This window comes from Protopterus annectens, chromosome 12.part0 (assembly GCF_019279795.1).
Source record: "Protopterus annectens isolate FY-2018-M chromosome 12.part0, PAN1.0, whole genome shotgun sequence".
NCBI classification, from domain to species: Eukaryota; Metazoa; Chordata; order Ceratodontiformes; family Protopteridae; genus Protopterus; species Protopterus annectens.
Genome location: NC_056746.1, coordinates 193,905,508 through 193,921,023, shown reverse-complemented (window position 1 = coordinate 193,921,023; position 15,516 = coordinate 193,905,508). Strand labels below are relative to the sequence as shown.

At 40.1% G+C, this 15,516-nt stretch overlaps 1 protein-coding gene across 2 annotated transcripts in view; it reads right to left on the bottom strand.

Moving 5' to 3' along the window:
• LOC122816443 (mucin-12-like) overlaps positions 1-15,516 on the bottom strand; it is a 401,780-nt gene that overhangs the window by 85,690 nt on the left and 300,574 nt on the right. For both annotated transcript variants that reach the window (XM_044089236.1, XM_044089235.1), the window contains exon 10: positions 12,217-12,444. In XM_044089236.1, the coding sequence (XP_043945171.1) occupies positions 12,217-12,444 (228 nt within the window). The remainder of the gene's footprint in view (positions 1-12,216; positions 12,445-15,516) is intronic.

The window sequence follows — 15,516 nt, the reverse complement described above, 5'->3', positions numbered from 1 at the left end:
TTCCACTTTAATGTGTGTGTACTTATCATCTTCCCAATGTGTACACCCTCCACTGTTACCAGTGGTGAGGATTGAGGCTCCTTGATTACTGGGCCAGTGCTGGGGCATCACACAAGGTATGGTGATAATGGAGTTAGTATATATAAGCTTGGGGGTGGGGTGAAGGGGGGAGTTTCAAGGAAAAGAACAATGTTCAAGACTCATTCTTCTTCTGGATTTTTGGTCCTTTTTTTTTCAGTGTGTCAGCACTCGATATTTGGAGTGCTGACATTTCAGTAGGGATTTACTTTGGCCACATAATGTAAAGACAGGATTCAGTAGAGAAGATGATGGTAGGAAGGATCAAAGGTAAAACAAGCAGAGCAACAGAAGCTAGGGTGCATCATTACTGAATCAAGTAATATGAATTTCCAAAAACTTATTGTTCACAAATAGGCCTGGTGTGCTGAAATTCCTAAGGTCATGAAGATCTGGATTCAACTCAATGACTGAAAAATAAGAATATGTAGGGACATTATCTATTGTATACAATTGGTAGAATACACAGCTGTACTATGGGTAATGCCACAAAATAAAACAAATATATAATAAAGCTATTTTAAAGGCAGGTATGGTTTCACTTGTAACCTGCATTGCACACCTCCATATGAATCTATAATCCCATGAGATTAAACAGAATAAACTTGGGAAAAAAATGTTCGGTTACATCACTCCAAAAATATCAGATGTTATAAAGTATGTAATTGTGACAGTACACTCATGCCTCGGTAAAAACAGATAAATAGACAGACAGACAGATAGATATGAAGTTTATGTACTTGCCACAATGCTAGATCTGGAAGAAGAAGGTCCACTATCAATAACAGCAGAGCTGATGTTATATGTATTAGGACCACTTGGCAGATAAAACTATGTAGGTCTGTTTGGAACTTCTCCCCTCTCATTATGCAGTACAGGCATCCTGTCTGTAAATCTTCTGCAATGGTATTTTGGCAGCATAAGAAGATAAAGTTGGAAGAGAGGAGAAAAGGGAAACCATGACCAGCTAAACCAAATATGAGGGACAGTGAGAGCATGTTACACAGGATGGACCTACTTCTTACAGATCTATTGTTATGGTAAACACATAACTTTCATACCTGTCAAGAAGAGGGTTATCCTCCATGAATGTAGGACAGAGTTCTAAGTTATGTAGCTGTCCTTACTGGAACATCCCATGGATAACTGTGGCCTCAAAGAGAATATACAGTTTACAGTGTCTTGCAATGGTATTGAGGGGAGACCAAATATCTATTGTTCAGATACCATGTGTGGAAAAAAAGGTGTTGACTGCTGTGCTGGCAAGGGCTCCTGAAAATGTTTCAAGGGGTCTACCATATTTATAGTAGCAAAATGCTATGCATCTTGACAACCACCTAGATATTGTCATTTTTAGGCAAAATAAACAAGAAGTTGCTCATTCTTGTGAGTAACCTTGGTTCTGAATCTGTGTAGTTTGTGAACACCTGTACAATGAAGAATGTACTGTTCTTGTTTAGAATATCTAGGGAAGAAAAACAACAGATTGCTACTTCAATTAAGGCTAGCCTTCATGCCTGTTTTAGGCATTAAAGAGTAGTTAAGTGTGAATGAAGCTCTGATTTCAAGAAACACTAAGTACAGTGCTTTCACTGAAACAATATAATGCACAGAAATCCACCTAGTGGAGGTGGTGGTCACCAAAAAGTTGGTCTTCCATGTCATCTTTGTGGCATATCCTGATGACGCCATAAATGTAACACAGATGACCTAGATTCAGTTAGCTACCCTGACATGGGGGAGCCAACCAATCATGCTCTGAGTCAGTGGCCAATGTTAGGTCACTCATCCTAGGGGGGTTGGAAGGGAGCCTGGTTTGCTATGAAGCTGACTTTTGGTGAAGCAGGATTCCAGCACACAGGTTGGGGTTGTGCACTTGGCTCCTGTCAAGCTAAGAGAGGTAATAACTTTCCAAAGGTAGGGAGGACCAGTGTGTGCAGAAAAATGCACATTTACATAGAGGGGAAGACACAGCAGGCCCTATCATAAACAAGAATGCACATCACCTACTTGGGGGTGGGGACTTAGATCATTCCAATGAAAAAATATAATGGCTGCCTTGATGATGATCTTTGGTGGTCAGCTCTTATCTCATGGGAGAACAAATGAATTTACTGATCATTGGAAGCCTGATGCCTGGCAGGCGTTTGGGATAAAAAGTTTGCAAAAGAAAAAGGGTTTTAACATAAGAGGTATTTCAAGGCTTCAGAAGAAGCTAGCTCAAGCAAAGGAAAAGTAAGCTACCCATGGTGGAATAAAAATCCTGAATGATAAGGTCAAAGGAGAACGTTACTTTTAGAAAAAGTCTTGCAGAGTTTAAGAGAAGACAAGGAAGAAGAGCATCATCCCATTATTTATGTCTTTTTCAGAATTCTTGAGGAAAGAAATTGTGAGGTAAGCAACTTGTAGATGTTCAGACATCCTGAAATGTCTGGCTATCATAATGCCCCCACCATCCAGGATGAATATGCCCATGGTGACTTACACTTAAGAAGTCTATAACTGGAAGTGATTCCCATTGTTAAATGGTCTGTGTTTAACCACCTCTGAAGATGTAACTTACAGTTTTTGGAGAATTTCATGTGAAAGAAAGTGGGATCCAGACTTTGTGAACATTGTATTGGACGTTTTCACTGCAAGACTGTTCTGTACAGTCTTGTATGAGGCACCATTACTACAGCAGCTGTGATGATGTCCAGAATTTTGTGGTAAGTCTGTGATGAAGCAATTGGATGCTATTATCCAAGATACTGTGGGCTAAATGGTGGCCAACCTGTACTGTGGAAATCACCATAGCTGGCTCAACTAGCTCCCAGTGCCCATTTCCAAGATCAATAATAAAAAAAGGCTTCAGTTAACAGTAGGAAGCTGATTGGTTCATTATCTCCCTTCCAGTCAATTCCATAACCCCCTCTGCCCTTTGAGTGAAAAGCCAAAAAAAAAAACACTTAGCTGCAAGTTATGCATAAACCTTGTCTAGCCATGCCCCCCTCAGCTTAAAAAAATGCTTCTGTACTGGCATTTCAGTACTGCTGCAGATCAGACCCTCTAACAGTTTGCACCTGGAATGATTGTACCTTTTGCCCCACCCTTGCTAGACTACTGCCTGTGGAAAACATGCATGGCAGACAGTGTTGTTTAAGCCATATGCTGTAAAGGTCAGTATTCATGACAGATGTGGCTGAGGCTTGACAAGATTCACTGTGATCCTTGGGAATGGATTAACTGGAGTGTGGACTCACTGTGTGAGATCAGAGTGTTTTTTTTTTTTCTGACAGAAGAGTGAGGAACCAGTCATTTAGATAAGTGAGGCTCTTGGCTCCCTGCAGCTTTTTGTAAGCCACAGCAACAAATGTGCATTTGGTGAACATCTTTGGGGCAGAGGTGACACTGAATGGAAAAGTCCAGAACTAATAATGACTGGCTCCTACTCAGATGGCCAAGAATCTTTGTGACTCCCTGGAGATCTTTAAGTAGATGTAGGGATCTTGGAGATCCATAGGGCATACCCGCTTTGGATTATAGAAAGCCTGACTGCACTGTGACCATATGAAAGATTTGTTTTGGAATGAAGAAGTTTAGGCTACTTTGATCCAGTATTGTTCTGATCTCTTTATTTTCTGTGGCATCAAAAGGAACCTGGAATAGTATCCTAACCATTTTTGGTATGGTGGGCCCGTTGGTTAACTCTTTTTTTGTAAATGGCTGATGAGCGTCTTCCTTGCTGAAAGTTTCTGACAGAGTGGGATGTCTGCCAAAGAAAATAAGGTGGGAATGACTCAGGTAGAAATCACAGGATCATAGGATCATAGGAAGTTACTAGGCTAATGGCCCTAGGGCCCTTACAAGTCTAACCAAGTACAACCCCTGTTACCAAGAATATCAAGGTATTAAGCAGGACTAAGTCAACAACTACTGACCCTGTTGAAGAGGAACACAGTTGAAACTCCCATAGTTTATTTGTGGTTTCCCATCCAGTCATTCAAACGGTGCTTAGATAGGGTCAGCGTGGGGGTCTGCTTCTCCTGAATTGGAAGTTTGTTCCAGAGGAGATGTAACCTTTGTGAGACATATCTGTCTCTCCAGCAAGTCCTATTGATGTCACATACTAGGATGAGTTCCCCAGAGTGAGTGCATCTAGTACCATTTGATTTACGACATGCAGTATTTCCATTAGAGCAGGATCTGAGGTTACTTTATATGCAAGGCAGAGGTAACCTCTGAGTAGTCTGTAGGATACAGAGTATAGAGACAGTGATTTCAGTCTGTCAATGTATTACATATGCTGAAGACCTAGAATTTTCTTTGTAATAAACCTTTGAGGTCTTTCTAGTTGCTGCAGGTGCCTGGTAAAGCACATACCAATGGTAGCATTGTACTCTATTATTGGCCCGAAGAGGGAGAGTACGGGGGGGTTATAACCTGTTTTGTTCTGGATGCAATGCCCTTACTTATGAGGTCGGTGATGTAGAAAGCCTTTCTTACCACTATGGAAATGTGGTGGTAAAAGAAAAGGTTGCTGTCAACCTGTGCACTCAAATCTCTCCCCACTGATTGCATGCTTAGAGTGTTGTTATTGATGTGGTAATCTGCACGGATGTCGCCCTTGCTGAAGCGGATGATAATGCATTTTTTTGCATTGAGTTTTAACCCATGACTTTGGCACCAGTTATTTGTCTGTGTAAGTCCCTCTTGTAGGACGCTGACATCATTTGGGGACTTGATGATTGCACCCAGTTTGCAATCATCAGCAAACTTTGTCAGCCATAGGCCATTTGTTTTCACCTGTACATTTAAGAAGTAGATTCCAAACAACAGAGGATCCAGCACAGATCCCTGTGGAACACCACTGGTTACAGGTCTGCTGGTGGAGGTAGAGTCACCTATTTTGACTGTGTGGGTTCTATCAGTGAGCCAGTTTGCAACCCACCTGACAATATATGGGTTGATCTCCGGGTGGGTGAATTTATCAATGATGCCTTAGTGGGGAATAGTGTCAAAGGCCTTGGCCAGGTCCAGGTAGGCTGTATGCATGGATTTGCCTTCATCCAGGGCTTTGTTGACTGTCTCAAAGAAGTTCAAGAGGTAGGATCTCCTTTTAATGAAGCCAAACTGGGTCATGTCGAGCACTTGAAGGTCTCATATATCTTTGTTGATAAGGTCCATGATTATTCTCTCCATAGCCTTGCAATTAGGCTGGTCAGGCTTATGGGTCTATAGTTCCCAGGGTTGGTGAAGGCACCTCCTTTATGTAACGGGATGACAGCTGCTGTTTTCCATTCAGCAGGTACAAGACCAGTGCTTAGACTTTGAATAAAAAGAGTACCCAGCAGTGCAGCTAGTTCCTATTTTAATTAATTTAGAACACAAAAATAGCCAACCTGCTAGCTGACAGGTTCAGTGAAAACGTCTCCCCCCTGTCCCTGCCACATATCCTCCAAAGCAACTCTACCACTTGCCCTCCACCTAGTATCTCCATAGAGTAGGTCATAAATGCTCTCTCCAAAACCAAAAACACAGCTTCTGTGGGACCTGATCCTGATAATATCCCAGACGGGTCTATGTCAAAACAATGAACAAAAGAAATTTCGAACACTCTGATGAGCGAACACTCATATAATTGACATCGCTATTGTGGAGGGCTGTGCCCCCCACACCCCCCCCTAAAAAATATATTCCAACTCTGAGATCGCACTACAGTGAGGAAAGGGCAAACTTTCCGATCTTCACTGTACCACGATCTCACAATAGCGATGTCAATTATATGAGTTTTCGCTCATCGGAGCATTCGAAATTTCTTCTGTTCATTGTTTTGACATAGACCCGTCTGGGATATTATCAGGATCAGGTCCCACAGAAGCTGTGTTTTTGGTTTTGGAGAGAGCATTTATGACCTACTCTATGGAGATACTAGGTGGAGGGCAAGTGGTAGAGTTGCTTTGGAGGATATGTGGCAGGGACAGGGGGGAGACGTTTTCACTGAACCTGTCAGCTAGCAGGTTGGTTATTTTTGTGGGTTCAGTATATGTGGTGCCATTAACAACCAGTTCTGTGCAGATCTGGGTTTTTCCTTTAAGGTTTCTGATGTAGCTAAAGAACACCTTATTGTCATCCTTAGAGAAAGATGCTAATTTGGATTCATAGTTAGTTTTAGAATTTCTTACGAGGTGTCTTATTTGCTTGTTTAACCCGAGGAGGGAATGCTTCCAATTCAGAGACCATTTCTTCCTGCTGTTGGACAGCACTTTCTTTCTCTCATTGTATAATCTGTTAATAGTGGATGTCCACCAGCCAGGCTTGTTCTTTCTTAAGGATCTTGTTTTGATCCTATCATGTACGGCTGAGTCAATACATTTGTATAGATGCTTATACAAGGCATTGGTGCAAATCCCAGTATAGGTGTTCATTCCATCAGTGAGAACAGGGGCTATGAAGCTTTTAATGTCATCATGTATTAGGTTGTAATTGGCTTTGGAGAAACTTTTTAGTCTAGCTGCTGCTAATGGGGGGAGGGGGTCAGATGTTATTGTTACTTCTAATGAGACTGATTTATGATCAGACCTCACTAGGGATGGCCGTACACATGGGGTGGTGCAATGATCACCCATGTTAGTGAGCACCAGATCCAGAATATTTGGGCCCCCTGTGGAGGTGTCAACCAACCAGTCCAGGGCATTAGAGCTGATGAAGTCCTAGAACCTTTGCGCAAATGTGTTTGTACAAGTATAATTTACCCAATCTATGGATGCATAGTTAAAGTCACCTAAAACCAGGGTGTTTGGTTGTATCTTGAGCGGTTTAAGTAGATCCAGGTATACAGTATGGGTATCCTAGTTCATGGAGGGAGTCCTATAACTGGCAATAGCTTGGAGAGGGGTCTTACCTACAGTCAATAGGACCTGGATTAGTTCAAGGGAGGTGTTTTGTTTTACCAATCTAGAGGTGTATTTCTTTGATTAATATTCATACTCCAGCTCCTTTAGTTCTCGCACTTTCAGTTTGTGGTCTGAATGTGTGGAAGGCATTATAATCCAGTATGGGTGGGGTGCCTTCCACAGCCTTAAACCAAATCTCTGTGACTGCACACATTTCAGCATCTTCTTAGGTGAGGGCTGCTTCCAGTGAGTGCAGTTTTAGGTTTAGACTCCTAGCGTTTAGCAGCATAACCTTGAGGTTACTTTTTGAAGATATTTTTATGTTAGGAATTCTGTTGTGACATTGCCTAAAAAGGCACTATGGAGGAGGCAAGAGCCATAGCCAGTAACCAAAATCCCAGAGGTGACAAATGAAGACCATCCCTGGCAAAGCAGACTGGTCTATCTACCATGTCATCCCAGGCTGAGAGGTACTGGATCCCCATTGAATGACACTGGAAACTAAGCCAATTGTTGAAGTCAATCATTTTTTTTTTGTTTATATTATGGTATCATCTTAGGTGAAGGTAGTATGCTGCTCAAGGCTAGGGACATACCTGCCTAAGACACATATTCAGAGAGTTCAGTCATGTCCCTCTTCATATAGTCCAGTGAGGTACATCTCAAGTCATTCACTCCAACACAAACTATGACAGAGTCATAACTGTACTTTTTGTGGAGAGACTTGAGTGTGTGTGTGTGTGTGTGTGTGTGTGTGTGTGTGTGTGTGTGTGTGTGTGTGTGTGTGATCTGGTGGATCCTGGCACCTGAAAGACAGCTGACTGTAACCTTGTTCTTGTCCAGCCTGGTAAGTGGGATATCTGTGTGCCTCATTATAGAGCTGCCCGTGACCAATACATTTGGATTAGATCTGCTTTGCCTTAGGGGCTTGTTTGGTGAGACACTTGTGCTTGTGATTTTATGTGTCTTGAGTGCTGTAGGTACTGTATTAGGTGTGGCATGTTTGTGTTTCAGAGGTCTCTGGTGTTTAGGTAAATTTCTTGTGAGTACCTCTGTGTATGATGGTTTATGTGTCGAGAGCATGGTTTGTGTAGGAGGTGTAGTATGTGAGCTGACAACTGTGTCACTGTTCTGTGAATGAGACAGCAAGCATTCCAAATTGTTAGTGTGTATGCATCTCATAAATTGAGCTTGAGTGGTTTAGGAGTAGTGAGTTGTCAGTGTACATAAGGCAATTGCTACACTGCCTCAGGATACCCATGCCAATCAGGCTGGCAGGAGAAATGGAGGAGAACTGACCATCTGTAATACTAGGTGTAGATTTGCTTACTTTAATGAGGAAGGATGTGGTTTAATTGGGGCTTAATGCTGACTCTATACTACCGGGGCTCTCAAGGGGTATGAGACTATTAGGGATTAGGAGATTTCAGTTAAAGTGGCAAATGCTGTAGAAAGCCCAGCTGAAGTGCTCTCCAAACAGCTAGGTGCAATTTAAGGGACTCCTCAGTTGGAGCACAGGCAGTTTCTAAAGGAAAATAAATCTACTTTAGCTTTTGCGTCTATAACCACCAATGGTTACCTCCACTGTGCAGTGCTGCAGGAAGGTGCGATATATGCAAACAGATACCTCGAATTGCTCAGCTGAAGATAGTAGAGCAGTGGCTGGTCACAAAACTCTGTGGAGCTGTGTTAAAACAGGTGCAAACCTGTGCAAACGCAGGGCTTATGTAGCATCCGTGAGACCCCCTTTTTAAAACAAGTTAAGGAATTTTCAAACAAGCTGGCCAATGGAAATGCTCAATACTGAGCCTTATTCCAACAATCTCTACCTCAGATGGGTCCTTCGCTACATTATTCTACCACAAGGGTGGAGGGGCCCTCTTAATGTAAGATGGCTGATTTTAGTGCTCAGATAATGCCAAACAGTCTAGAGTCAGCAAAACTGAATGAAATGTAATGAACTGTAGCATAGCAAGACACTTTGAGATCCTGACTTCAGCACTGATGCCAGTAACTGTGTTGCCAATACTGAGAATATCAGCCCCCACAGCAGAGTAAACCAGCAGTGGTATCAATGTAAGAAAAGCCAACACTGACATAAATGCCAACAACATTGCCATTAGAAATACTAGTGTTGACAAGGTCAAAGTTTTTTGCTCCCCTTTTGCTTCATTCTTTCTGGCTTACCCCAGTGTCTCCATCCATCACCGGGTCTACCACCCTCTCCTACAGTTCCTGGACTATCTCTGTTCTTAGGCTGGGGCCAGTGGAAAACCTGAGGACATCTTGGGGTGGGGGGGGTGTCAAAAAGTTGATTAATTCCTCCGTGGAATTCTTTTCATTTATGACTTACACCTTGCTACCGCTACCCGTGCATTCACTTGTTTACATCCATGGGCTACTGTCCTCTATGGACCACACCTTCCTACAGGGAACACATGGATGAAAGCCCTCCCCCTCCCTGGGATGGGCACTCCCATCCACCTCTGCTAGGGCTTCAGACACCTGATCTTCTAATGGAACCCAGGTTGCCTGGGCCGTACTGACAAGGTCAAAGTTGAGACTGTGGAGACCAGTGGCATCACAGAGGTAGCTTATATTGATACTGGGTAACATCCCTTCATAAAAAGGACTTTTACAAAGGTCAGCATCATTGGCAGTGAAGCGGTCTAATGGTTGACTCTAAGTAACAGTATTGTGGAACTGGTGACAAGAACCAGAGAAGCAAGCTGTGGAGAAAACAGGATGCCAAATTACTGCATGTAAGCTGGAACTATGGGAGGAGGAGATAAGACGTAAGACCATCTGCCCTGCGCCTTGATAATTGCCTCTGCTAGTCTGTCATAATCAATGGTACAGAGGGCAGTGTCATGGAAGTTCCTGGCAGATTGACTGAAGAAATTGCACCACAACAGCTCTTGTATTTTAATTGTATATGACAAGCTAATGGTTGTTTTTGCAGTAAGTGGTTAAACCATTTTTGAAAAGTAACAGGACAGACCTGACATGAAGCAGAAACAGACCAGTAATCCTTACTCATAACTATAGGAAGGAGGATGTACAATTCTTCTGTTTTTATGAGTTAGAAATGCCGAACCATTTATGGGAAAAGTTGAAGAGCACAAGCCCTCATGTGACTCTGCTTACATGAAACATTAAGATGTGATTTTGCTGGAAATCCTGCAATGCTTGATTGCAGACCTGATGAAATCCTTGTACAACTGTCACCTTTGTATGTTATATGACTTTCCTAAATAGTGAAGGCACTTTGTGCATCTGCTGTGGTTAGGGTTGACCTACAGCAGGCACACCTATAACCTAGGCAACAAAGAGCACTTAAACTGGAAAACAGGTAAAACCTGGGTCAAGTCTCACATTGGGGACAGAGAAAAAAAGCAATAGAAAAAGTTTTACTCGTAACTGATGAAAAATGTCAACACATCACAGAAATCCACTAAACAACAGTCTGGATTCATATTTCTTGACTGAATAAAAACATGGCAAAGAACTTTTGGAGAGATGGGCACTCATAGTGCATGATGGGAATGGAGGAAGATTCCAAAAATCCCGGGAGTTGTTTTGCTAAGTAGTCCTAATGACTGTGTCATCAGTCCTGTTGTTATGGTGTATGAATCATTTCTTCACAGATTCATTCTTACTTTGCAATGAAGAAGCTTCCATCAACATTTACTGACCTTCTGAGGTAGATTGTAAAGCTCATCATCAATTCATTAAAAACACAGCCTATTGTTCAGTACTTCTCACTGACTAGTTTGGATTTAGTTGCAGGACACTAACTGTTGAGAGAAATATAATGTTGCCATATCAGACAGGTAGCCATTTATAAATATAGTAAAAAGAAGGGGACCCCGAAGCAGTCCCAGAGAATATGCAGTGTTTGACAGGAATCCATAATGATACCACTTTTTATCACTAACTCTCTGTAGTACAGTCCAGCCAAGTATTTTGTCAATAAGCATTACCGCAAAATATGAAGTCCTATAAAAGCTAAAAAAAACATAAATGATCTTTAAAGGCAAAGGCCTTGATTAGGCAAAGGAATGCTGCTGAAAAGAAGCCCATATCTGAGACTGATAAACTGATTGATGAACCTCATCAATACTGACTTTATTACTACAAGCCCTGAAACTATGTTGAAGCCCTGACATTAGCCAGTAGGTATTAAGAATAATGCTTATTTATTTATATACAGTCTTTTCACAAAGTCCACATAAAGGACTTGTCAAAAAACTTGACTATTTAATTAATTACATTTAACTTTAATTAATTAATTCATTCATTCATTTAATTTTTATTTAAACTTGACTTATTTAATTTCAGTCTTAAATACTGAGATGAGAGTGGCAATTCTCTCTGAAGTGTGAAATGCATCATGTCCTAATGATAATAAATATAAGCTCCTGGACTTTGTCTATCTTAATTAATTTGAAATTTATAAATAGTGTTTATACATTGTAATTACTTCTCTTCCTTATTTAGATATAAGTGATTAAATTAACATTTGTATTTTTGAAAAAAAAAAAAAAAGAAACTTCAGTGTCAATGGTGCAGTCTATCCAAAATTCTATTTCACTGCATGTGGTCTTCTTGTTAGAATAGGGGACTCAGAAGTAAAATAAGAACACAACAATACATGTTTTTCATTTGTTTGAAACATATGAGTGCAGTAATGAAAGAGATTTATACAGTAACGCAATACATGTCAGGTTGTGCCTTGCACTATGATAGCATCACTTCTTGTGTGCTGGTTAGTTGCTCTTTGGTCTTTTGCTAAACTCTGGGCATAAGGTTATCAAAGTAAAACCTACAGCTTGCCACTGTAGTCTGCTTGCTGAATATTTTACACTTTTTGGAAGGGTGAGAAATGCACGATCAGATCTGAAAATAACAGCTACATTCTTTTTCTTCTTTTAGCAGCCTTATTTTTGAAAAGCATGTAGAAGAATTTTGAAAGTTTGAATTTGCTTAACATGGGAAAACTAACACCGCTACTTTTTTATTCTTATTAAAATGAATGCCGTGGTTTCACACTTTGCTCTCATGAAATGGGATATAAGAACATAGCAGTCAAATACAAACAATTGTAGTGAAAACAGTGAGCCTTCCAAATTTTGGATGAAGCTGGCTAATTCCTTGACTCTAAGACATAATTAAGGAAAGTTGAAGTTTAAGAGTTGTATCATTTTTAGTGATACTGCTTTGCTGTCAAATATTAATTTATATTAGAACTAGAAACCCTTACCTGTATCTGAGTGCTGTCCGTAGGCTGGGGATGCTTTGTAGGTCAGGATCAATCAGTGGAAAGGAGTTACGCTGACAGCTGCAACAACTGCTCAGCATCTGTAAATGAATTAGCTCATCGTCTGAATTGCTATATCCAGGATTGTCCAGTGAATTGGCAGAGGAGGCAAGCCACGACTGGGACCAGTATCTGGATGCAATGTCATCAAATCGAGCAAATCGCCTATAACTAAAAACAAATCCAAAAGTCTTAGTAGCATCAGAACTTACCAGTCTTACAAACATAAAAAGCCTGAATATTTGTGAATAAACGCAGATCCTAAAGCAGCCAGACATCCATTTGCATCTTGACATAGAGTGTATTTGTGAGGTTAATAACTTATCATTTTATTTTCCTGAAAGCTTCTGCATTCTCTTCCAAAATGTCTGCACTTTTTTATATTGCAATGTGGCCTTCCTAGATATTCATGAATGTGGTGGCAGAGATGACCTTTAATGATAAGAGCAAAGACTTTACTAGTGATATCTATCACATGAATATGTGCATTTTCTACTTTTAACACAAAACTGGCAAGCGTACTCAAAAGCACAACTTCCAACACAAAAATGATAGCAACGTTGAACAGGGCACAAGGTATTCCTTAGGACAATAAAGACCCGTCGAGAACCAGCCAATGTCCAAAATAATAATAATTGAATAAATGTTATTATTTTGGACATTGGATGGTTCTCGGCGGGTCTTTATTGTCCTAAGGTATACCTTGTGCCTTGTTCAGCGTTGCTATCGTTTTCTACTTTTATCAACCATGATTACTTAATTATTTACTTTATTAGTTAATTAGGTAAGCCATGTGATCCAGATGGATGCTTCACAGTCAAAGCTTGTGTCACATAAAAACAAAATCAAAATGCAATGCAAATATGACTTTAATGGAAAAACAAGAATATAAAGAGGAGGTTGTAGTGTCTGAATACTGAAATACAGGCATAAGTGCATGCACGCCCCTGTAATGTCTGAAACAGTAAGCAAGGGTTATATGCACGGCAGTTCTGTCTCTATATGCTTATTACATACTGGCAACTGCAATTTTATATCAGGCAAATATATAACAAGTTAGTAATGAAGTCATTTCATGTACAAGGGCTGCCATCTCCAATTTAAATCAGCCAGTTCAGCTGAGAAGATGAAGGGCAGTTGTGCTAGAACAGGCAAGAAGAAAATCTTGAGCTGGCTAAGATGGTAGATTGGTAATTTTATGAGTAAAAATAACAACAAACCAGAAGGTATAAAATCTAATATTAAAAATAACACATTATGATTTTCAAACAACAGTGTGTACAAACTTTTCAAAGTTACATTTTACTGAGAGAGACTTGAAAGAAATAGTACTAAGTAATTACCATGTAACAGAATAAACATCTAGTTAACGGCAATATACAGTGACATTCTGCATTAAAAAGGAGCAAGCCAATGAGTGAATGCTAAAATAGACTGAGTGAATTTTTTATGAATGAATTTTATAAAAGCAAAACAAAGCAATTTTTACATATTAGCATAAACTAATTTGTGTGTATGTATTTCAAAAGATCTGTGACTGCTTAAGTGAACAGAAAAGAGCAGTCATTGTCTGGAAGCAAATAGACTTTACAAATGTGTCTCCGTATTAAATTCTTAACAAATATGTGTCCTTATATGAACAGTACTTATATATTTGTTTGGGCATGGAAGGAAAGTGTAAACAATAGTCAAAAATGCATATGGGTGCAATTATAAAACATCTGAGCATGTTGTACATAATAGTTTTGACACTACCTAACACAGAAACTCTAGAACAATAGTGTGTAGACAATCACATGCAACTGACAAAAATAATTCCAGTGTTGTTAAACATAATGGGTACTAATTCCACAGACTGCTCTGCAATTTGATTGCTCCATCTAAAGCAGCTGTAAAAAACATATGTGACCTTGTACAGACTTTACAGAAATATCTGAAGCTAAACCTTTGTTAACTGAGTGTTTCAAGTTCCAAATAAATAAATAAATAAATGGCACATAAAAACATTCTGCTGTATATGGCAGTGCTGCACAGAAAAGCTGGACATTTCCTGTGTGGAGTGGGGAATGGCAGAACTATTAAAAGATCCATCTGCGTATTATATATGTTGAGGACTGTATTTCAGAAACAATCAGGCAAATGATCAAGTACAAAACAAAGCAGTACCCATGGAAAGAGCAGCCAAAGACACATCAGAATTATGACAAGAAAGAGGTTGAATCTATTGCCAAGAGAATGCCTAATAGGCCTCATACAAAACAAGGATATTTTTATTGTGATAGAATATTATATAAAGCTGGTATATGTTGGTGTACGCAAAAAGAATGCAGAAGATTTTATTAGAAGGGGCCAAGCTGAGAAGAAGTGCAAGTGAAAAATGGTAAAAATAAACTAAATAATAAAAATAAGGTCCAGAATGCCAAGTGCAGAATCCTGTGTACAAAAATGATGGGTGCAGGAAGTGATGACAATTATGACAAAATGGAAGCAGATAGAGAAGAGGAATTTTAAAGGAAAGCAGTGATCAGAGGTGCACAACATGAAATAAACTGACCAAGGAATTACATGGATCACTCCAAAAGTGGCAGGAGTGAAACCTAAAAATGGAACTGGACATAGGAGCTACTTTGTGATTTGTACTGCAAATTTTATGAGGAATTATTTTCCCGTGCAACAGTTCTTGTAAAGTAGACAGAGTGCTTATTTGTGTGTGTGTGTTTGTATGGGGTGCTTAGGTTACCTGGAGGCATGAGTTAGTAGGGAGACCACTAGCATGGTCATGTCTGACAGTGTGGTGTGCAATTCAGAGGCATCATACATAAAATGATAATGATGTGGTTCTGTATGTGGCTTTACCATATCTCTGAATCAGTGTTAGTCAGTTAGCTCTGCCAGACAGAATGTTTTGAATCTTATGGAAAGAGTGAGCTATAAGCAAATGCTAGTCCAGAATTCCATAAGGCCATGGTGTTGCCTTATATTCTTGCACATAAAGCAAAAATGTAATTACAGTTGCCCAAAGCACAATGAATGGGCTGTGACCGCAACACCAGTGCTAATGAAAGGCAAAGTAGACATGTTTGTGCCTGTACTGATTTCAAAATCACCATTTAGCAAGTGCTAAAACATTATAATACCCCTTGTCAACAACAAAAGATTTCACATTTTTTCAAATCTGTGCTTGAGAGAGGGGGCTGTGATTCATGAAAATTGAGCTGGCACTTGACAGATGCATACTTTCAA